This window comes from Lynx canadensis, chromosome D4 (genome assembly GCF_007474595.2).
Source record: "Lynx canadensis isolate LIC74 chromosome D4, mLynCan4.pri.v2, whole genome shotgun sequence".
Classification (NCBI taxonomy): Eukaryota; Metazoa; Chordata; class Mammalia; order Carnivora; family Felidae; genus Lynx; species Lynx canadensis.
In genome coordinates, this window is record NC_044315.2 from 93868803 (window position 1) to 93893081 (window position 24279).

Consider the following 24279-nt stretch of genomic DNA (forward strand, 5'->3'; position numbering starts at 1 on the left):
TTTTTTTTTTTTAACGTTTATTTATTTTTTTGAGACAGAGAGAGACAGAGCATGAACAGGGGAGGGTCAGAGAGAGGGAGACACAGAATCTGAAACAGGCTCCAGGCTCTGAGCTGTCAGCACAGAGCCCGACGCGGGGCTCGAACTCACGGACCGCGAGATCATGACCTGAGCCGAAGTCGGCCGCTTAACCGACTGAGCCACCCAGGCGCCCCCCCCCCCCCCCCCCCCCCCGCCGTTTCCTATTTTCCAGTGAGGACTCTCCAGGCTGTGTGGTGTGTATAAGGCCCTGTGCCTAGGGCAGGGGTGATGGGGGTTTGTGTTTTCATGGCTTGTTGTTGAACCTCACCTTCATTACCCCGTGCTGGTGAATGCAACAGCAAAGCCATTTCTCCTGTGTCCCTTCACTGGCCTCTGGTGGGCTCACCAAGGGCGAGAACAGAGCTTAGTCGTTCTGTCTTCTCTCCGCCACTCAGGGCCTGGCGCGAAAACTCTGTACATGTTTGTGGAAGGAATGGCTGTTAGGCAGGGCTGGCGTAGACTTTTTATTAACAGTGAACTCCCTTTGGGGCATGATGGAAAGAAATGCAGACATTGTATGTGGTCACGCATTGTTCACACGAGTGCTTAACTGTGACGTCATTTACAGGTTAATTTAATTCTCGATTTCCCCTAGCTTGATGAGATCAGATTCTTGTTCCTTGAAATAAGCCTTTTGGTTATAAAGAATATGTGTTGATGAAGCTAAACGTGGAAATGCAGAGTGCTGAAGAGAAGCAGCCTCGTCTCTCATGCTTTTCCCCTCCCAGAGCTATGATTCTGGATTTGGCATGTGTCCGTGCTCACTGCAGACCCCTGCTTTTACCAAAGACCTGGGCTGGAGTCACTGTCCAGAGCTGACCTGAGCACACGGTGGTAGCTTCTTGCTGAGAATACTGTCTTCCGGGGCCTGTGCCCTTGTCTTCAGAGACCCAGGGCCCAGAATTCCCTGAGGCACAGCATGCCCTGTATAGTGGTGGCCTGGGTGTCCCTGTTCCCTGACCAAATGAGAGGCTGGCTGGTCTCTGTCCTGGGTGCTGCCAGGGTTCCCTAGGAACTGAAAGGCAGTCCCTCATGCCCAGAGTGCTAGGGCTTCTGCTCCCTGCCCTGTCCCTTGGACTGTGTGTTAGAGGAGGGATGGGTGGGGCTTCAAGAGCCAACTGGGGATCTGTGGTTTTGTGCACATGTGGCTGTGGAAACCGCTTTGTGGGTATTCCTTTGATGAGTGAAGATGTATGTGGTTGTCTGCATGTGGGCACAGGTGCAGGATGAGGGGGGCCAGGAGTTATGACAAGGAAGCATTCCTATGAAGCTTTTGCATGGTTAAGGGCTCATTGGTTCTTGCTGGGCATGGTCCAGTGAGCCAGGAGGTGGGGGCCATGGCCCCTCCCCTGGAGAACTTGCTGCTTGTCTCACTGGCCACATGTGTGTGCACAGAGCAGTTCACACAAGTCACGTGTCCCCATTACCCTCCTTCCCAGAGTTGCCCTGTGTGTGTTCATAGGAGTGTCTTCAAGAATGAGATGCTCAGGGTGTTGATGCGTGCTGTGCAGTGTCTGTGTGTGTGTGTGTGTGTGTGTGTGACTTTGCTTCTAAACGACTCAAGAAGTGGTGGGGGAATCTGCCTGTGTGGGTCTCTGGACAGTTCTGTGCGTGGCTCTGCCTGTGTGTAGGTCTCTCCATGTCTGTACTACTCTTGCCTTCCTCCCTCCGTGCCCTGTTGCTGCTTTTGAGGAAGGAGCGGGTGTGTCTGGTTGTGGCCTTGGCACTTTGCAGCCCTCAGTGAGGCTGGCCAAGAGGTTTTGTTGAATGAGCTATCTCTGACTAATTGGCAATGGCTGGTGTGTAGTGTCTGGAAATGGACCGGGAGGCTGTGTCCTGGCTTATCCAGGAGGCTGTGATAGAGCAGTGGCCTTCAATGGTCTGGGTGGGGTGTGGCATCCGGAGTGCCAAGAATTTGCCACAAGGGCCCTGTGAGGTTTCTTGAAAGGCTGGCTGATGGGTCCTGGCCTGTGGACCCTTCCATCTGAGTCTGGGGCTGCGTGTGACAGCATCTCCCATCCTGATGCCACCGTTCAGTTTGTAGACAAGTCTCTAGAGGCCTCAGGGCCTGTCTTCATTTGAGTGAATCCAAGAAAACAGTAGCCTAATAATGCTGTTAGTGTGCTGCTGAGGGTCTGGGTGTGCACACACACATGCGCAAATATATAGAACATCACATGACAAACACACACTCCATACCCTTCCCCGGGGACTCCATGCCCAAGCTGACTGGTTTTGAACAATCGGAGGCTCACACGTGCCCAGGCCCTTATTGCAAAAACTAAGAGAACCTGATGCACTGCAGAGACACAGCCAGACCCTGCACACATGCACACTCACGGCCTCTAAGCGCCCACGAAGACTGCTCACTTGCTCATCAAGGGTGCATGGGCTTTGAGGTGAAAGCCTGTGGGCCTGTCCTCGCAGCGATTGCAGCCTGGTCTGGGAGCTGGGTGCAGAACAGGTCAACAAGCCAATACTGGGGCAGCTGGTACGCGGTTGTGATTATTGTTGGGGAGCTGATTTCAGATGGGGTGCCCAGAGAAGGGTGTTCTGTGGAGGTGACATCAAAGTCCAGACGTGGAGCCGAGAAGCAGCCAACTGTGGAAAGAGACCAGCAGTGGGAAGCATTTCATGCTTAGGTCACGGCACAGCAGAGGTGGTGTGTGTGTGGAAATGGGGGAAAGCCATGACAGCTTTGTGTGCAAATGTTCCGGAGAGTTTGGTGGGCTTTGTGGGCCATACACACTCACTCTGCCTCTGTACCAGAACAGCAGCCATGGACCAGACGCAAACCAAGGAGCTTGACTGTGTTCCAGGGTACTTAAAAATAGGTAACCGGTGGTTGTTGGTCCCTGAGTTGAAGCAGGAGGGAGGGCCAGATGCTGCATGGCTCCGTGAGGCCCCCGGAGGGGTTGGGATGGCCTGGGGGCATTGGGGCTGTGCTGCTGGAAGGTGGCTGAGGGGTGCTGGGGGCCATCTGGAGCCTGGTAACCATGGAGACCACCAAGGCTCTCGGTTCCCCCATCTGTGAAATGGGGGTGGGGTCCGGACCTGGTGCAGGCGGGTGCGGCGCAGGGGTAATTAGCTCAATGTCGGTAGCACACCGGGTCTGACCCATGGTGTCTGTGATCAGAACCGGGGCCTCTGGCTAGGTCTGGGCTGGGGCAGGTGTCCTTGAAGATGTTTTCCTGTGGGAGATACAAGTTTGAGATGGGAGGGGAAGCGTGTCCTCGAGGCTGCGTCCGTGGGGCACACATCCATGGAAGGAGAGCGTGTCTGGGGGTCTGGTGGTCTCTGCGTGTCCTCAGTGAGCTCCTTGTTCCCCCAGGATCCCCCTTCGCCCGCGCCAGCCTCAAGAGTGGGAAGACAGAGAGTTCGTCATACTTCCGTAGGAAGGAGAAGATGTTCCGGTTCTTCATCCGCCGCATGGTGAAGGCACAGAGCTTCTACTGGGTGGTGCTGTGTGTGGTGGCCCTGAATACGCTGTGCGTGGCCATGGTTCACTACAACCAGCCGCAGCGGCTCACCACGGCGCTGTGTACGTAGCTGCAGCCTGGGCCTCCCCCTCACCTCTTCCCGAACCACCTCTGGTCTGCAGCCTGGAAATCCCGGTTCACAGCCTTTTGCCTTGGAATGCCCTGGGTAGGACCCCTGCACAGACCAAAGTGCCCCCAAGGGCATCTGCTGGGGCCTGAGCTCCCCATCCCAGGTTCCAGGAGGCCTAGCTCCTCTGTCAGTGTGGTGGGCAATGGTGAGGGTCCAGGGCACCCTGGGGGGAGGTCGGTGTGATGGGTGGATGGCCCTGTGTCCTCCCTTGGGAGGGCTTCAGACCCATGGAACAGGGCACTTGGCCCCTCATTCCAATCTGGCGTGAGGCTGCAGCTCGCTCCCTGGACTCCTGAGGAGAGAGTCCAGGCTTCTAGGGCCCTTTTGGCTGTTTTCATTTTGCTTTTTGCTTTTTGCATCTGAGTGTGTCTGTGACCAAGGCTGACTTACCTGTGGGCCTACGGACAGACCGTGAGTCTGAGTCATGACTGGCCCTGGCTACTGTTCCAAGGAGTAAAGGAGGAAGGTGGCTGGGGTGGTTGAGGCCCTTTGCCCCTCTCCAGGGACCAGGGCTGACCTTCCAGGACCAACCCTTCATACCCTAGGGCTCTGCAGGCCACGGGGAGCCTAGTCTCGGTCTGTCGTCTCACCTCACAAGGGCCCTAAAGATGAAGACTCTCCAGTGGTTTCTGTCTTCCGGTTAGAGCCCCCACCTTCTCGTTCCCTGGCCCCCACCCTGCCTGGTATCTGGGGCTGATCTGGACACAGGGCCTGTTTGGGGCTTCCACAAGGGCCTTGCTCTTGCCACGGGAGCCCTGTATGCCTGAAGCCACCCTGAGGTGGGGTGGCAAGACCATCTTTTTCCCAGAGAAGAACCTCCTGGATCCCTCCTGGCCCCTGGCGCACCAGCCACATTCCCCTCTTTCAGACCACCGAGGCCGGTCAGTTTTAAGCAGGAGCTTGGGCAGTTCTGGAAGGGTTCTTACAAGCTCTGGACTCTGATGGCTCCACAGGCCACTTGAAAATATGGGTGGGGGTGGCTGTTGGGGTGGGACACTAGGCTATAGTTTCCCAAACTTGTACTGAACTCTCCTGTTGTGTCATGGGGAAGAGCTCAGAGGCAGCAGAAGCACAAGGGGCCCCGTGAGCTTCTAGCAGACAGTCTGGGCCAGGTCCCCGGGAGTGAAGTTCAGATGCAGTTTGTGGAGGCGCCTGGGCGGCCCAGTCGGTTAAGCGTCAGACTCTTGATTTTGGCTCAGGTCATGATCTCACGGTCGTGAGACTGAGTCCCAAGTTGGGTTCTGTGCTACGTGTGGAGCCTGCTTAAGATTCTCTCTCTGTTCCTCTGCCCCTTTCCCTTCCTCTCTCTCTCTCGAAAATAAATTAAAAAAAAAAAAAGAAAAAAGAAAAAGAAGCAGTTTGTGTGCATGGAACTGCCCGCTGTGGCCCCTAATTCATGCATCCTGGGGCCTGTAGTTTGGTGTCTTGGGACTTTGCTTGGGACTGAGGTCAGTATTTCCCTTGGTATCACCTCAGGATGAAGTTTCCTCACCCTTGGGGGTTGGGTAGGGACCCAGGGAGATGGGGCTTCCTCTTAACTCGGCCAGCAGTGCAGCTGTTCCCTGGGTCTTCTTAGCCAGGCCTTTCTTTCCCATGGAAGAAGCTGGTGGTGCCTAGTCAGTGTTGTGGGATTTGCCACCCGCGTGGGCAGGAGGCAGCCATCACGGCCTGGTCGTGTATCTGCTGTGCAGGAGCACAGGGCTGAGAGTGTCCAGGTGCTGGTCCAGGCCACAGGCACCCCTGGCCGAGAATCTTCCCCCTTGCTGCTTTGCCTTCTCTGTGGCTCCCTGGGAGTTTCTGAGTCCCTTGGCATTACCTAGGGAAAATGGCTGGCGGGAGCAGTGGGGGTATGCTAGGGTCTGCACACCCCTGCTCAGTGCCCTGCACTCTGTTCCTGGTGGCTGGGCTGGCGCTGAGGAGGGCTGACCCAGCCAGGTAGGGCAGGTCTTGCAAGAGGCAAGGCAGAGGTAGAGGGGGTCCCCACCAGGACCAGCTCCATTGAAGCTCCCTAGGGGGCTCTGGCCTGAAACGAGCTACCCTGAAGAGCGTGGGTTCTGTGCACCTTGGCTGTCGGTCCACTCAGGAGCCACCCCCGGTGTACCACCAGGACCCCCGAGACTGAGGCTTGAATGGTGAGGAGGGAAGGAAGTCCTGCCATGCTCAACTCTGTAGCTGGCTGTTGGGCTTTGTCATCCTGTGAGCCCCCTGGTCTCACAAGACCCTCTTGACCTCCCTCTCCAATGTCCCTCTGTTGTCCCAGCACACTGTCCTCTTATTATGACATAGAACACTGTTCAAATTCTCTGCCTCTGCTCCCCTTTGTGGTGTGAACTCCTGGAGAGAGGGGTCAACTCTGTCTCCTCTGCAAGCTCAAAGCAGCACCAGTGCCTGTTAGTTGAATAAATGATTCTGGAGTGAACGGCTGAACACCCTTTCTTGGCCTCAGAGGGGAGGCTGAGCATATGAAGTCGGTGGGTCTGCTCCTCAGGCGAGCGAAAGGGCAAGCAGGACGTTGGGGGTTTCTGTGCCCAGTTGCTCCCTTTCTCTGAAAAAGCCTCGCCATTGTCAGGTTCCGTGCTAGTTCCTTGCAGTGCCCTCACTTGGGTCTGCTGGGAGCAAGATCAGTGCCTGGGCAGCTGTAGCTCCAAGGTCTGTCGTGTGGGCAGCTGGAAGTCCCATCTCTGTGGCCTCTTCTTCCAAGCCCTGACCTCTTTTTGTGGGGTGCCCCAAGAGGCAGGGGCAGGGGCAGGGGCAGGGGCAGGGGCAGGGGCAGGTGCCTTTGTGACCCTTGTGGAGGGGCTCTGGGGCTCGGTGGCCTTGGATCTTTGCAGGTTGCTGTGGTATTCCGAGCTGGACTTGGGGGCAGGGTAGCTCCCTACCGCCCCTCACACCTGCAGCTCTGCATGGCCAGGACCAGGCGTCAGTCATTCAGGCCTGGCTGAGGTGGGTTCTTCTGCTTAGGTCAGCGGGCATCCACACCTGTGACACTGGCTTCTTGGCTTCTCCAGGGGGTCAGCTTTGCCTTCTCATTACTCATCCCGTGCCTGGCTGGGGTGCCTTGGGGATTTTTTGGCTGGCTTCAGAGGCCACGCTTCTTGTGGTGAGTTGCTTACAGGAGCTGATTACCCATGTACTCAAGCCATGGAAGGTGGTTCCCTACCTGAAACCTCGGGCCATGCGGGCCATTGCGTATCTCTCTGCGGGCAGTGGGGCCGGTATCTCTGCTCCTCCAGAGTCTGGGCTGTTGCCCATCTGGCCCTGACTGAGGCATCTGGGGCTGTATAGTGTAGCACTTGGCAGAGAGCTGTGGAGGAGAGCAGATGCCAGTGCCCGTAGGCAGGAGGTGTGTGGTCCCGTCTTCTGTTGTGTTTTATCAAGAGCTGCTTGAGGTCCAGTCTCCCAACCAGTCTGGATGCCAGAGGCCCCAGGAATGCTGGGCTGGTCACTCTCCAGTGACTGTACTTGGGGAGGAAGATCAAAGACAGTGATCTTGTTCTGCCGTCTGGAATTACTGGTTTGGCCAGTGGCAGAGCCTGGCTGGGCTGCGTCTCTTGTCTGTGGCCTTGTGGAGCTTCCTGACTGCCTGTTGTTTATTGCTCTGACACTGCCTGTTGCTCGGGCTGGGTTAGGAGTTGTGTCTTGTCTGTGTGCCCGGGATTCTCAGCATGGCCCTCATTGCCAGTGTGGCCCTTAAAGGTCAGCAGAGCTGGTGGCGGGACTCCTGGGCCGGGGCGGGCCCTGCTTGCTGCTGCTGCAGTGGGGCCCAGCCTGAAGGAAGGTGCGCCACCCATGGGAGCCTCTGTGGGACTCAGAGACTGAGGGGGTGACATCCTCCAGGCCCCCAGCAAGCGTTGGCGCCTCCTGGGAGCCTCATGCTGGCCAGGCCTGGGGATGCTCAGGTGGTAGGTGAGCACATGAACAAAGTTAAAACCAAATAAGATGACGCAGGGACCCTGGGGGAGGTGTCGGGAAAGTCCTTCCGGAAAGACAGGGTGATTCTGATGAGGAGGCTGAGGGGCTCCACTGTGATTAGAACATGGGGTGGGGAGCAAGCCTGAAGGCATCCAGCTTCTCCATGGGGACCCTCTGGGGAGTACTGTGTGGCCCTAGAACTCACTCCTGAGCCCCATCCCAGGATCTCTCCTCTTGTGGAGGCTGTCTTTGTGTGCTATAGACACTGGGCACGCATCCTATTTCAAAGTGAAAGAAGCATCTCTTTGTGCCCCTTCCAATCCCAATCTATTTGTTATTCCTGTCCTGGGCTGAGATTTCTGAGCTCAGGGGCCACAGACCAGGCCTGCAGGGCTCAATCCTGGAAAGGCCCAGAGGTCTTGTCCTCCAGTCTGGGCTGGAGCCAGGTGGGAAGAGGCTGAGAGCTAATCCCCCTCTTCTCCGGCTTCTCCTAGACTTTGCAGAGTTTGTTTTCCTGGGTCTCTTCCTCACAGAGATGTCCCTGAAGATGTATGGCCTGGGGCCCAGAAGCTACTTCCGGTCCTCATTCAACTGCTTCGACTTTGGGGTGAGTAAGATCCTCACCAGAGATGCCGGCTAGGGGTCCAGGAGGGTCTAGCTGTATCCTTGCTTGAGAGTGCACACGGCCCCCTCCCACTAAGCTGTACCCAGTGTGAGCTGGGGTCTGTGCAGCAGGGCCCAGGTGGTTGAGGGTACTGTGACCCTGTGTGGGTCAAAAAGGCTTCTTATAGACGGTGAGGGGCCTTTGACAGAGGGGAGGCCTGTCCTTTTCGGGCCCTGACTTATGGGGGTTCCAGCCACAGTCTATTCCCCACCTGTACGACATCCTGCTTCCCATCCCCGACCCTGTCTGTAGGATCTTAAGATCACTGAAGGTGCTGTGACCCTCTGTGTGCCTGGTACAGCAGTCTTTTAAATGTGCTGCTGTCCCATGGAGGGCTCAGTGTCCCCAACAGAGCTCAAGGGGACTGTGATCCTGAGTCTTTACTGTCCTACAGATCTGGCTGTGGGCAGCTTGGCACATGATTCAGGGGAGGACTGACAAGCCATGATGGTCCAGCCCTCCTCGTGGGCCCGGCCTGGGTCCCTTCACCAATCTCTGTAGGTCAGGGAAGTTTCGAAGGCAGGTGTTCCCAAGACTCACTGGGACAGAGCCCAGGAAGTGGCACAGGCCTTCCCAGGCCAGCAGAGCATGTGGACACCTCTCTGGTGCTGAGCCCAGAGCCCAGGGAGGCGTTCTGACCCACTAGACGTTGTCAGTGAGATGTGGCAATGCCCTCCCCGAGCGAGGCAGGCTCACTCACACCTCTGCAGAGTTCTCAGGAGCTGGCAGGGGGTGGGGGGGGGGCCCTAAACGTAGGCAGAAGTAAAACTTCAACTTGAAAATTCAGTGTGACTTTGACTTTTTCTGTCAGTGGAGTTGATGGAACATTGTGTCCACGGCTTTGTTAAACCTTCGCAAGGACTCCCACTTTGTAGATGAGTAACTGGAGAGGTGGTGTGCTTGGCCCAAGGCTGCCCAGCTACTTTGTGGGGGAGGCAGCGTGGACCCAGGAGTGCTGGCCCTGGAGCAGCGGGTTTACACCACGCAAGGCTGCCTGATCTCTGTGGGGAAGGAGGGGTGGTGGCTGCCCAGGGCGTGCTTTGAGACATGGACACCTGCGTTTCTGAGACACGCCTTCTTGTCCTTTGCTTTCTTAGTTACAGGGAAAGGCTGTAGTGCATAATAGGCCAGAGGAGATCCAAAGAGCTGAAGAGCTTTCAGAGAACCCTTAAACTTGTCCTTAAACTTGTAAATGTGTTTGTGTCTTCTGGTTTGAACTAACTGGATCCCAGGACATGGAATGACCTACACATAAGCTAACAGATTATTCCAAAGTTTAGCAGCATATAGCGTGTCTACTGGGTCACAGTTTTCTAGATCAGGAGTCCAGGTCTGGCTTGACTGAATGCCTGTGGCCCAGGGTCTCTCAAGGAGGTCACAGTCCTGCTGACAGCTGGGATGCGGTCATTTCAAGCCTGGATGAGGACTGGAGAATTTGCATTTAGGCTCATCACATGGCTGTTGATAGGACAGGACTCAGACGACCGGCCTCCAAGCTCGCTCACATGGTTGGTGGCAGGCCTTAATCTCGGTCTCATGAATGTCTCCCGATGCTGCTTGAGTGTCCTGACGACACGGCAGCTTGTGACCTGACAGAGAGACTGAGAGTACCCAAGACGGAAAACACAGGAACCCAGTCTCAGAGAGATGACCCATCAGTTTTGCCATATTTTATTTGTTAGGAGTGGGTCACTTGGCCCAGCCCACGTTTAACAGGGGTGGGGGATATTACCCAGGGACGTGAAACCCAGGAGGCAAGTGTCACTGGGGGCCATCTTAGAGGCTGCCTGCCACAGTCCACCATCTGGCTCCCAGTGATTCTATCTTTCCTAGTGCAGATACAGCCACCTCCTCCTGCTTCCCCAGCCACATCCCATCATGGCGCCAGCTCAGAGTCTAGGGCCTCATCGCCCAAATCAGGCCAGGGTGGCTCCTCAAGGACAGCTGCTCGGTCCCTCTCCACCCGTGGATCTGGTGAACTAAAGAGACGAGGTATCACCCACATGGTGGTGGGATGGACTTGGGTACCTGCTGTAGACAGTCATGTTCAGAGGGGACAGCAGGGTGCACAGGGAGTCCCTGGCCCACAGCAGTTCTGGAATCCTGCTGGGAAAGTTTGGAGACACAAGGATAAGTTCTTAAGGGCTAGGAAGCCCCTTGGGCTTTTTGTTTTAGCCTCTGTGTCACCTTTCTTGTTCCCGAAAAGATAACATATGTTTTCAGCTAGACAGTTCTCTCAGCCTGCTTCCTACCAGTAGAATTTTGGGAATCCAAAGGCCTATTTTTTGTCTTGTTCTGTCTCCGTCTCTTTCAACCCAAGCTGGTGATGTTCCTACATAACTAAGTCTTCTCAGAGCATCGTGTGTATGTCATGAGTCTTCCTGGAATTCACCCCATTTGACAAAAGCTGTCCCTACGCTAGCGATCGGCCCTTCCCCACTGGGTGCCCGTGCTGAGCGGACTGAGACCGGGGCACGTTTGGGCCCTGGAAGGCTTGCTGCTCAGTGGGCTGACGTGCGAGGTTCACCTCTATCTCCGTGGGGCTTCACGTGGGACTGAACGGGGCTCTCAGGCTCCCGCAGTGTCACAGTCGTGCCCCTGCCCTGGCTGTTTCTTTGCACTGTGCCGTTTCCTAATGTGGCACTATTTGCTGTCTGGAGAAGGGGAGCATTTCCAAAGCGGGCACGTCCTGGAGGACGGCACTTCCCTCTGCGTCTCTCTCTTCCCACCCTGACTGTGCAGCAGGAAGACCCCGGCAGCACCTGCAGACGCCTCGGAGGCCTCCTGGTTCACATGGCTCGCTTTCGTCTTTTCACATAACCGCGGGCGACCGTGTGGCCGAACTTCCTGGCAGTGCACAGCAGGGCTCCCGGTAGTTTCTTGCCAATGTCCTCGCTGTCCCCCAGACACCTATGTGAAGCGTTCACACTCCCTCGCTGTCCAGGACCCGTGGGTAGTGTGTTGAGGGCGCTGTGGGCTCTCGCTGACGTGCTGCTCAGGGCCCATTCTCTGGCTCCAAAACCCCGCCCACATCGTAGGGCTTATTGTAGAGTGTGCTCCGCTTCTGTCTCCAAAACGCCTATTGGTTTTTCTCGGTGTGTAACAAGTCGCCCCAAAGCTTAGTGGCTTAAAACAACAAACACTTGTTATCTCTCATCTTGGTGGGTCGGGAGTCACCGACTCCCGGTGGGTCGGGAGTCAGGTGCCACTTGACTGGGGCCCCCCAGCTGTCACTCTGCCACGAGGCTGCAGTCACCACAGGCTCTTTGGAGGCTGGGAGCTCATGCCTAAGCTCTCGCTCATGGCCGCCAGGCCTCAGTTCCTGGTCACGGGGGCCTCTCCTCATGTCCCACAGCACGGCAGCTGGCTGCCCGCAGCAGAGCTGAGAGCATGGAGAAGGAAGCCAGTCTTTGGAACCGAATCTCAGAGGTGACAGCCCGTCACTTCTGTCACATTCTCTTTGCTCAAAGTGCGTCACTAGGTCCAACCCACCCTTGAGGGGACAAGGATAGTCAAGGTTGGGGGAGACACCAAGTAGTGGGGAATCACTGTGGGCCATCTCAGGGGCCACCTGCATCAAGAACGAATGGGAACAAATTCTGAGGGTTAAGGGAAGACAGAAGTGCTGGAAGACTGGCAATAAGAATGTAGCTTTGGGAAACGGTGCTCACCAGCCCCAGACAGCTCCAAACATCTGGAGGCTGCGTGTGTGCTGTGAAAAATTGGTAGAGGTGCTCAGGGTCGCCAGGGACAGGTGGTGGCAAGCTGGTCCCACTGTAGTGCTGCCAGCGCCACAGCAGGCCTGTAGGCGTCGGGCTCCCTGGATGTTCTCTGACCCATGCGTTTGTGTTCGACGTGAGAGAGATGCAGAGGACGGCTGTGCGTTTGGGATGGCCCACAGCTTGTGCACCTGCCAGCACAGACGTACGGGTTAGTGGACCGCGTTAAACTGTACAGGAGTCTCCAGCCATGCCTCAGGGCCCTGGTCCTGGCACAGTCACCAGGTTCTCGGTGCCTGGGAGAACGTGGACGTCAGGCTGATCTGATGCGGAGTCGGTCAGGAAACCAGTCGGCCTGCCCTCCCTCTACACCCTGTGTCCCCCTGGTATGCACGGGGTGGGCACGTTGGGGCGCAGGTGAGCACCAGGACTGGTGGGCGCAGGAGCTCAGTGTGAGGCGTGTACCTTGTGCTGCGGTTGCTGGGAGTGATCCCGCCGCACACACGCGGAGACGCTTGCCCGCACAGGCCCGTGCGTGACACTCGTGTGCGTGTGCCTGAGGCCGACCCCGTCTGCACCACAGGTCATTGTGGGGAGCATCTTTGAAGTGGTCTGGGCCGCCATCAAGCCGGGAACCTCCTTCGGGATCAGCGTGCTGCGGGCACTCCGGTTGCTGCGGATCTTCAAAGTCACAAAGTATGTCACCTGTGTGCTCCTGGGTGGGGGTGGGGACGGGGAATGCAGGTCACGTGTGAGACTGGTCGACACAGCATGCTTGTTCCTAGGAATTCATGGTGCTGGCTTTGAACTCAGCCGTCTGGAACCTCTTTTTGTGCTTATAATAATGGTTTAAATACAAAAGATGGGTATAAAACACCTGCCCAGCATGGCTGTGTCTTGGCCCTGGGGGCCTGTCTGTCCTCAGGGTTGTTCCTGACTTGCCGGCAGGATTCCTAGTTAGCCTGCTCCTCACAGTTTCATACCGTCCCCTCTTTTGAAACCAGAGTCCCATCTTTCAACCTTCAAAGGGTTACTTTGCTTCCTAGTTAAAGAGGAAATAGAAGCCATCAGATGGAAGGTTTTGTTTTTTTTTTGTTTTTTTTTTGTTTTTTTTTATCATCCTGGCCCCAAATCTGCCCACCTTCCCTGCAGCCCCCAGAGAGGGAGGGAGGGAGGCCTCAGCTGACTTTGACCTTGCAACTTGAACCCCTGGTTCCCACACGGCTCCCGTTCCCAGGCCTGCTTTCTCCACCGTGTGCCTGACTTTGCCCTGTTTAGGCTGTGGCAAGAGGACAGTGACAGGCCTGTGTGTTCAGTTCTATTCCACTTGGTTCTTTATGTAACCCTGGACGCGACTTGCTGCATTTTGTCTCTGAGGGGGTGGGGCCCATGCGGAGGTGTGATGTAGTTATTGAGTGCTGGGCCTCTGTGCCAGGGTTCTAGTGGTGGGAAGACGGGGAACACCTCACCCACAGCTGTCTTTCCAACAGCAAAGGCTGCCGTGCCCTCAGCTGGTCTTAACTGTGGCCACACAGCACAGCAGGGACCTCATCTACCCAGAGTTTCTGGACTCCTGTGCCATCAGTATGTAGCCCACACATGCTCCAGCATGGATTTCCATGCAGTGTCCCCCGCAGCCTGGGCTCTAGGTCACCCCTCCAGTGGCCTCTCAGGACCCCACTGATCTCCCCAGGGTAGATGGGAGTTCTTTTGGTCTTTTCCAGTCTGTTTCAAATCCAAACCTAAGACCATTTGAGGACACGATGGTGTCACTGCAGGAGAGTTTTGGGCAAGAGCTTGGCCTAGCTGGGTCCACAAATGCCACTGGATGCCTCGTGCGGTCTGGTGTCAGTCCTCTGTTGCTTCCATGTGCATCGCTCTGGGAGGTGACCACGAGGTCTGCCTTCACCTTGGCTGAGGGGCCTGGTGTCTTAGGGGCTCCACTTCCTTCTGGAAACCAGATGGCCCCTGTCCTGAGGTGGGCCGGCTTTTCCAGAGTCTTCCAGCCCATCTTCTGTGAACCCTTGAGTGCCCTAAAAGAGAATTCATGAAAGACAGGTGAGCCTCTGTGACATTGGCACCATTGAGGGCCCAGGGACGCCCAGGGGCAGGGTGTGCACAGGTGACTGATGTCTGTCCTGCCATCCCCACCTTTCCAGGGTGGTGGAACGGCATGTGCAGAGGCACAGAGGCATGTGGCATGTCTCCAGTGGCTGGAGGCCACGTGTCCTGGCCTCTCCTGGGGAGGAGCTCTCCAGATGCTGGCATGGGGTTGGACTCCCAGTCACTCAGTGAGTGAGCTGTCAACAGCCAGGCCACCAGCAGACTTCACTGGGGCCTGTGTGCTTGGGTCCAGCTGAATGAGAGGGACATGGTCTCTGACCTCCAGGAGCATATGAAGAGTGCGACGGAGGGGTGGGCATTGCGGGATGCCAGGAAATGGTCTCGCAGTGCTGCCCCCCTACCGCATGCTGTGTCCCAGACCCTTGGTGAGAGGGCATTGAGAGGGGCATTGGCACCGGGCTTACACCACCCATCACAGCGCTGAGGACCTGCTCGGTGCAGGCCAGGGGGCTGATTATGTTCTGGTGTGGCTCATTCTTGACTTGTGGTCTGAGCCCCTGCTCAGACACCCGGAGGCTGCCTGGGTGTTGAGGTGTGGAGAGAGGTCAGACACCGTTCTGCTGGGCAGAGTGACAAGGGCAGGTTTGAGAGATGAGAGGGAGTCCAGCACTGGACACGGGCTCTTCACCTTCCCCCTGGAGCCCCTGGTGGAGGAATCTGGAACTCTAGAGAAGAGCTCTCGCTGCCCATCCAGGTGTGGGGCCCTTGGGGTTTAGAAGGTCTTGGAAGCCACAGGTGTGACAGTGAGAGTCCAGAGCGTGGCATCAGCGTGAGGGTCGGGCCTCGGCGGACATGGCCAGGTGCAGACAGACCCCATGTGCCCCGACAGGTACTGGAGCTCCCTGCGGAACCTGGTGGTGTCTCTGCTCAACTCCATGAAGTCTATCATCAGCCTCCTTTTCCTGCTGTTCCTGTTCATCGTGGTCTTTGCCCTGCTGGGCATGCAGCTGTTCGGGGGACAGTAAGTGGGTCCTAGGAGGCGTATGAGGCTGGGGGCCCCCGCTGGGGAGGCAGAGCTGAGCGCTGACGTGTTGCCCAGGCCCCTCCACCTGTCTTCCACCTGGAGGTCCCCCAGGAAGACAGTGGCTCCGCGCACACGGCCCATTCACAGCCTGGGACAGCATGGCATGCCAGAGTGCCCCTGGATCCTGATGAGGCTGCCTCCTCCCAAGACTTCTTATTTTCCTCAGGTTCAACTTTCAAGATGAGACCCCGACGACCAACTTTGACACCTTCCCTGCGGCCATCCTTACCGTCTTCCAGGTAAGGCTTCTGGTTCCCTCAGCTCTCCAGGTGCTGGGAAGGCAGCCTTCCCTGTCAGCCCCTTGCTGGTGCCTCAGCACAACCTGAACAGCCAACATTTCAGATAGAACTTTCCAGAAAATAGAAGAGAACAAGCAGGAGATGAGCATAGGGAGGTCTCCAGCGTGTAGGCCTCCAGTCCCTGGGTCCCTGCCACCAGATGTAGGAACTAGTTCTGGAGGGAAGCTGGGTGCTGTGATGCTGTCCCAACAAGCATGTGTAGGTCCCTGGGGGACCCAACTGTCTAGTGGCCATTGGACTTCAAGCCACCAACTTATGTCTCAGCACCAGGACCTGGAGTCAAGGCTGTCTTTGACCCTTTGAGAATAAAACAGCAAAGCACTACCTAAGCTTCTCCGTCCTGTATGTCAGGTCCGGTGACCCTTCAGATCTTTTTTGTGTCTGGACAACTTGGTCACCGTGACTCCTTGAGAAGCACAGGCTCTTGGGCCATGTCCTCTGTGATGCAAACCTTGCATCAACTCAGGTGATCTCTGCCCTCTCAGAAGGTTCCCTTTTGAAGGGTTTAGCACTTTGTCCCCTTGCAGGGCTTTGGCAGCCCTGATGCCCCTGTGGCTGTCCTCACCTGTAGGAGGATGCCAAATGTCTCTGTCGTATGAACCTCCTTGGACACCATGCCTGTGATTGAGCAGGGTGGGATGGGTTATTGTTTTGCCCATGATGACTCTTAGGGAAGCCCAAAAGGCCATGTGTGCTCAGGCCAGGGGCTCAGCTTGGACCCTTGGTCTCTGGGGCTACCCTTGGTCTCCAGATTATGGCCTCTAGCAGCGGGTGGTCATGACCTTTCCTGCACAGTGTGATCTGCTCAGTGATAGGAAGGAGTGCCTTCCTCCTGTGCGTCACTAGGGCTGCCCAGTGGGATCTTGAAAGGCAGGCAAGGCGAATTGGCAGGAGTGTGTTCCAGACACAGTAGCAGGAAGTGGAGGCTGGGGGCAGCGAAGGCACAAGGTTTGTGGCAGAAGGACTGGGGCTGGCAGAGGCCAGGTTAGGTGGGCCTTCCTTGCCAGGCCCAGAGGCTTTGGCTAGCAGGAGGTGGCACAGGGGCTCCCAAGGCAGGGAGGTGATGTGATTGACAGGGCTCTGCTTTGTTCGGTTTATTGCAGAAAGGAGCCGAATGAGGCTCATGGTGCTGGTGTGGGATAGAGGGCAAGAGGAGGTCAAAGCTAGGGGAAAAGATGGCTCTGGTTTAGACCTTAGACCCCCTCTCGTCTGAACACAGCAATAAGCTAATAGATACATCTAGAAATTAAAAGGACCCAGCCACGCAGAAAACAAACTGTGGGCTGGAAGTGGAACAGTGATGAGAGATGAAGAGACCCGGGCGCCCGGAATGTGGTCTGTGCGAGGCAGGCGGGCTCGGTGTCAGAAGCATCCATGTGGCACTTGGTGTGTGGCCCTTTGAGGGGCAGAGGACCAGAGCTGAGAGAGAGCAAATATGGCCAGAGGAGGCTGAGAAGATCTCAAGGGCAGACAACGGGCCAGGCCAGGCCTGTGTCTTCCATGGATGGTGCTGGACGGGGGCCTGAGACCCTAAGATGGGAGCTCCTGCTTCTGAATGGGGCTGGAGGGCAGACGGAGAGCACATGGCCTCGTGGTGAACCTGTAGGCTGAACCCTGGTGAAGCTGACCCTACAGAAGAGGGCTGACAACATCTGTAGTCGGAAGGTGAGCTCACTGCTAACAAGACAGGAATAGCAGAAGAAATGCAGGCGACTTTGTGCCCAATGTGCTTGAGCGCTATAGAGTGTTAGAGGAAGAGCTCGTAACACATGACACAAAATTAAAACAAAAAGTACCTAAGAACCAAGAACAGGTTAATACAAAAAAGAACTAAGCTGAAATCCTAGGAATGCAACAGATAGCTATTTAAATTAAAAAAAAAAAAAAAAAACCCAAAGGTAAACTATACACTGGATATGACCCAAGAAAGGACGGGTGAGCCGGAAGATGTGGAGGAACTGAGCCAGCTGCACCATGTCGGGTGAGAGAGCCGACAGCAGTGTGGTTCCAGCCGAGTCCTAGAGCGTGTGTGTTCAGAGAGCTGAGCAGGGTGAGCGGAAGTCATGGCAAGCTTAGACATGTTGTGTTAAAGAGGAAATCTTAAAAACAACTCTAGAAAGAGATTCGCTACAGAAGAAGGACAGCCTGATGGCAGAAGGTTGGGGGAGTAACTTTGAAGTACTGAGGAACAGCACCTGTCAGCCTGGAATGCCAACCCAGAGAGCCGAGGTTCAAGTGTGAACTAGCACTGGAACGTTCAGATGCTAATACGGAGAGTCACTAACCCCCCGATTGCCGAAAGCACTGCAGACATGTATATATTTAGTAAAGCCAGTGACTTGGAAAAAAAAAAGAACATTATACTCACCAAGAAGAATTTAAAAATCTGAACTGTTTCAGAAGTTGAATAATTAAAAGCCTTCCCCCCTAAGCCACCATGTTCTAATTTTATGAGTGAATTCTACTAAATATTTAAGGAAGACATTATTCCAGTTTTATACACATGACTCCAGAGAAGATAAAAAGGAAGGCACCGAGCTCATCTTATGAGACTAGAATAACCTTGATATAAAAAACCATGACCGAATTAATGTGAATTTGCTTTATGATGAGTTACAGGCAGAGACTACAGGCAGGGGGAGTTGTCACACAAAGGAAACTTTTATTTGCGGTAAGTAAGGAGATCATGGGGAATAACTTCCAAAGCCATGACCCCCCATGTGGGGTGAGTGTGTTCCTTTGATATGAATATTCAGGAAGGGGAGCTTTTGTCAACATATATAGAGGTGGGTATATGGTCACTCATGCACGCTCAGGAAACATGCCTGTACATGCATCATCTGCTAGTGAGAGTTGTGCTCCCCCTCGGAAGGAGATTTTCACATTAGAAAGAGGTAAAGGGATAAAGGCAACCGCCTGCCGAGGTGGGAGTTCGTGACTGAGCTCAAGCTGGTCCAGGCTGGCTGAGCTCTTCCCGTTATTTGCCTCTGAAAAGTTAAGGCTAACGTTCATGTGAAGAAGAAGGGCGGCCAGTGGGAGTCTTGCTGTTGACACAACTAGATAAGGATAATACTAAAATAAAAATATAGGTTGTGATCACAAACCCAGAGAGAGAAGGGAAACAATGACTAATCAAATCTAGATTTGCTTACAAATTATCATTATGATCAACTTGAGTTAATCCAGAAATACAAGATGACTCAACATTAGAAAGTCTATTAATGGAATTCATCATCTTCACCGATTAAAGGAGTAAAAAACCCTGTGTGATCAGAAAAACACCTGAACCCAACAAGAGCATGGCATAGAGTGAGAGAACAGAGAAGCAAGATTGGGAGATTGGTTCACTGTTGAGACTGTGTGGATTCATCATACTCTATGTGTGTCTGAAATACACTTTTTCTAAAAAAATGGAATCACATGATAAAACCCAACATTCCTTTCAAGTAAAAACTCTTAGCAGATTATGCTGGTACCAGTGGTCGTAGTGCAGTAGAACAAGAAAATGTGAAACAATTTCTCTGGATTGGCAAGGAAGAAAGAATGTTCACTGCTGGAATATTTATATACACAGAAAACTTGAATGTTGTAATTGCTGACAGTATGGGACAATTTGGTTATCCATAGAGCAAAACACGCAATTGGATTCCTACTTTGCACCAGATTTGAAATCAGTTTGGATAGATTAAGACCTAAATGTGAAAAGCAAATTTGAAACTTCAGCAGTACATAGAGGAGTGTAATGGTACTAAACTCAAGGCAGGGGAAATCCTTCCTAAGATTGAAGAAGCACAGATCATAAAGGAAGAGTTTGACAAATTTGACTATTAAAATAGAAATTTCTGTGCATCAAAAGATACTGTACAAATGTTTTTTTAAAAGTCATAAACTTGGGGCATCTGTGTGGCTCAGTTAGTTAAGCATCCACCTTTGGCTCGGGTCATGATCTCGCGGTTCGTAGGTTCGAGTCCTGCATTGGGCTCTGTGCTGACAGCTCAGACCCTGGAGCCTGCTTCCGATTCTGTGTCTCCCTGTCTCTCTCTCTGCCCCTCCCCTGCTCTCTCTCTCTCTCTCACACACACACACACACACACACACACTCTCTTTCTCTCTCTCTCTGTCTTTCAAAAATAAATAAACATTGAAAAAAATGTTCTTAATGTCATAAACTTGGAGAAGACATTTTCACAGTATTAGCAAATAGCCCTCAAAGGGTTAGTGTCCAGAATATATCAAGAACTTCCACAAATCGAAAAGAAAAGACAAATAATGTAGTGGGAAAAGCAGAGCGTAACCAAGCATCTCACAGGAGAGGATGTTGGGCTGATGAGTGAGCCTGTAAGGACTATTACCAGCGTTCCTAGTAGTCAGGGAGATGCAAATTCAACCCATCTTGAGATAGCCTGCCTGTCTGTCAGTTTAGCAGAAATTAAACCCAATAATACCAGGTTTAGAGAAGATGTGGAGACATGCGGGTGACTTTATGCTGTTGCTGGGCTGATGGAACCACTTTGGAAAGTGATTTCATAAAATCTAATAACTAGAACTTACATATGAGTAGTTCCTGTTGTGGGTCTGTGCTCTGGAAAGTCTCCCACCCAATTGCACAAGGAGACACTTGTGAGACGTTGTAGCAACATTATTTATAATAGCAAACAACTGGGAGTCACCACAAAGTTCATCAACAGGAGAATCGATGAGAAAAGTGTGTTGTGTTATCTGTACAGCAGGAAAATGAATGACCTAGAATTAAATGTATTAACATGGATGAATCTCGCAAGTATAATATTAAGCAAAAAAGAATAAGATTCAGAATAATACACAACATATGATACTATTTAAATAAGGATGAAAACATGCAAAACAATATTGCTTATGGCATATATGCATGAAAGTATAAAAGCTTGTGTGGGAATGTTAAATACCAGATTCAGGGTGTGCCGTGTCGCTGGGGGCTGGGCTGGGGGAATGGGAGGGGGGAGGGGGTTCCACTCAAGGAGTGCCACCTCCCTTTGAATGCTTCAGTTCTCAAGCCGGGGAGTGGGTACACAGAGGGTTCTTAAAATTTATTCATCATACCTTTCTGAACGTTTGAAATAGTACAGAAATAAAAAATAAAAGGACGCAAAAAGATGAACTAAGTAGACATTAACCAAAAGAAAGCTGGTGTAATATTAACATCAGCCAGAATAGAAGTTAAGGGAAAAAAAGCCTTAGTAAAAATAAAGAAGTATATTACATAACGACGAAAAGAAGACAGCAATCCTGAATCTGCATGACCTACCAACACGGCCTAAAAATACACTGAGCAGAAACTGACAGAAGTACGTGGAAGTCCACATCTTATAAGAGGTTTATAATACATTTCTTTCAAAGCATAAGATGAGGCTGACAGAAGATTAGAAACGATGCAGAAGAGCTCGTGAAAAACACGTCGGTTGACGTCTGTAGAACCCTGCACCCAGCTGCTAGATAACAAACCAAACAGTCATTATAGAGCATTTACAGAAATTGACCACGTGTTAGGCCACCCAGGAAATTCCTACAGATACTGAAGAATTGTTATCCGATGGGGCACATTCTAGATATAATTTAAATAAATAGAAATCATTAGTAGAAAGTTATTTGACATCTTCCCCACATTTGAAAGCTGACAGACCAAGTTAAAGAAAACATCAACAATGGATGTTATGAAATACTTAGATGAACAATAATATCTAAGCTTACGGGATGAAGCTGAAGCAATACTTAGAGGAAAATGTATAATGTGAAATGCAATTATCAAAATAAAAGAGGGGCACCTGGGTGGCTCAGTTGGTTAAGCATCTGACTTCGGCTCAGGCCATGATCTCACGGTTTGTGGGTTCGAGCCCTGCATCGGGCTCTGTGCTGACAGGTCGGAGCCTGGACCCTGCTTCGGAATCTGTGCCTCCCCCTTTGTCTGTTCCTCCCCCGCTCACAGTCTATCGCTCTGTCTCTCTCTCTCTCAAAAATAAGCATTAAAAAAACCTTTTTTATAACAAATAAAAGAAAGAATGAAAATAAACTAAATACTCATCTTAAAAACCCAGAAAAGAGTCTCCAGTGATGGAGTCTAGAGGAGATGCACAGAACTGGCACCTTCCAAGGGGAAAGAAAAGAAGGAAGATCAGGTCATCAGCCTTGGACCTCAGGTAGCTGAAGGAGAAAATGTGTGTGGTGTGTGCCACATCTTTGCTTCCTTCGATGACACTTTTGTCCGCGTCACCGGTCTTTCTGGCAAGGAAGCCATCTGCCGCGTGACTGGCGGGATGAGGGTGAAGGCAGACCAAGATGAGTCCTCTCCCTCCGCTGCCGTGTTGGCTGCCCAGGATGTAGCCCAGAGGTGTAAGGAGCTGGGCGTCACTGCTGTCCACATCAAACTCTGCAGGAGGAAATCCTCCTCTGCAGGAGGAAATCAAACCAAGACCCTTGGACATGGGGCCCAGTCAGCCCTCAGAGCCCTTGCCCCTCAGGAATGAAGATTGGGCGGATTGAGGATGTCACCCCCATCCCCTCCTATAGCAGGTCACTGTGATTGCCGTTTGTGAACAGGATTCCTCAAATTATTGTTTTCTGTTAATAAATTGTCTTTATGCAAGCTAAAAAAAAAAAACCCTAGAAAAGAGAACAGAGTAAAACCAAAAAAAGATTGAAAGCAGGAAAAAATCGTTAATAAGCAGACGTTAGTGACACAAAACTAAAACATCAAGAAAACAAAATCATAAAAAGCTTGTTCTCAAGAAGACTAATAAAGTAGATGACACTGTAGCAAGACTGATCAGGGAAAAAAAAAACACAAATAAAAAGTATAGCCCATAAAGGAGGTGTAACTACAGGAAAGGGAGACATTTTTTTTAAATTCGAAAGAATATTAGGCAAGACATTTGAAAACTAAGATGAAACATGCAGTTTTATAGGAAAATATCAAAGATTTAGATTGGCTTAAGAAGAAATGAAAAACCTGGATAATTTTATAACCATTAAAGAAAAGGGGTCTGTAGAGCTCTTTTCCTGCCCTGAGCCTGGCAGGTTATAAGGTGAGTCCTGCCAAGTGCATAAAATTCATTTGTGTTGCTTAGCACAAGACCAATATACAAAAATAGAGCTTTCCTATATGATCTGATCATTCAACTAGAAAATTTAATTAAAATGAAAGATTTCATTCACAGAGGCAACAAAAGCTGTAAGGCACCCAGAAATCTGCAAACAGAATGCAAGACTTGTATGGGTGAAATTATAACTTGTTATTAAAGGACCTACAGATCTGGTATTCAGGGAGTATATTTATAATGAGGAGGCCTTAACATGGTAAAGGTATCTGTTCTCCGAGTTCAAGCTATGAACTCAATGTAGTCCTGATGCAAATTCCAACAGGACTGTTTTTGGAATTCAGCATATTGATGATGTGGAAGAGTCGATGTCCAAGAATGGCCAAGACAATTCAGGAAGGAGGGATTTGCCTCACCACATGTCAAGAGTTTTTACGAAGCGACAGTGGGGAGCATCATGAGGTACATAGACAAAATACCAGAAGACCAGACCAGAGAACCCGGAAACATGCCCAGGTAGGAAGCTGGTCTTAGGAGGAGGACGGCGTTATACCTCAAAGGGGACAGGATATTTTAAAAAGTGGGTCTGTGAAAAGTGGCCTTCCACTGGGGAAAAATGTAGATCTTCATCCCCATGCATCCACAGAGCAGTTACCACAAACTCCAGTTGGATTAGAACCCTAACTGAAAAATCAAACTTTAAAATGACTTGAAGAAAATGTAGGAGACTCTCTTTATGGCCTTCGGATGGAGAGGAATTTCTTAAATGAGGTTCAGAAAGCAGAAAGCACGAAGGAAACGGTGACACATTTGGCTGCATTGCCCTCTGTCATAAGACAGAAAGGAACTGAGAACATTTCCAGTAGCTCCTGCAGACAGAGGGCTAGTATGTGCAAGGACACGCACGCAAGTGTCACAGTCCGTGTGGGGAAGACGGGGTGTCCGAAACCTGAGACCGCGGAGGAGGCCCCAGAAGATGACGCCTGATCAGCTCGCCCTCTCCCCCCTCAGATGGGAACTGTGTCCACTACAGATGTAATTTAGAGTAAGCGATCCGGAAACCTCGTAAAGTCAGAGGCTGGCATGACCGGCTGCCTGGTGGTCCTAGATTGCAGCGTTTACAGTGAAACTCTGTAGCAAAACACTGGAAACAGCTAAGGTGTGGTCAGGAGGCATGTGGGTGGATGCCTGAAGGGTCACAGTAGGGGACATGAATAAGTGGACATGTGTGTATCACATGGATAAACTTCAAAGATATATTGGATGGGGACAGCAAGTTGAAGAATGATGTGTGTAGTATGATACCTTCCTGTGTGTGTTTAAAACACACATGTTTTATATAAAACACACATATTTTATTTATAGATACATGCATGTCACGTGGGTAGAACTCTATTGACACGGTTCCTCACCAGTTTGTGAGTGGGGTCGTCTGTCAGGAGTGATTGTGGGCAGCGATGCCAGTGGGACAGATTGAGCAGTGTCTATTTTTTTTTTTTGTTTTTTAAATTAATGTTTATTTTTGACAGAGAGAGGGACAGAGTGTGAGCAGGGGAGGGGCAGAGAGAGGGGGAGACACAGAATCCAAAGCAGGCTCTAGGCTCTGAGCTGTCAGCACAGAACCCGACGCGGGGCTCCAACTCACAACCTGTGAGATCATGACCTGAGCTGGAGTCAGACACTCAACCAACTGAGACCCCCAGGTGCCCCCAGCAGTGTCCATTTTTATTGGTGGACACATGAATGCCTGTTACTTGATGCTTTTGTCCTTTTCCAA

At 52.2% G+C, this 24279-nt stretch overlaps 1 protein-coding gene across 1 annotated transcript in view; it reads left to right on the forward strand.

Annotated features, from left to right (window-relative positions):
• The window catches only part of CACNA1B (calcium voltage-gated channel subunit alpha1 B), a 190550-nt gene that overhangs the window by 61973 nt on the left and 104298 nt on the right, over nucleotides 1-24279 (forward strand). The window contains exons 11-15 of the mRNA XM_030293870.1: nucleotides 3413-3622; nucleotides 8097-8209; nucleotides 12569-12681; nucleotides 14939-15070; nucleotides 15300-15372. Coding sequence (XP_030149730.1) covers nucleotides 3413-3622; nucleotides 8097-8209; nucleotides 12569-12681; nucleotides 14939-15070; nucleotides 15300-15372 — 641 coding nt within the window. The remainder of the gene's footprint in view (nucleotides 1-3412; nucleotides 3623-8096; nucleotides 8210-12568; nucleotides 12682-14938; nucleotides 15071-15299; nucleotides 15373-24279) is intronic.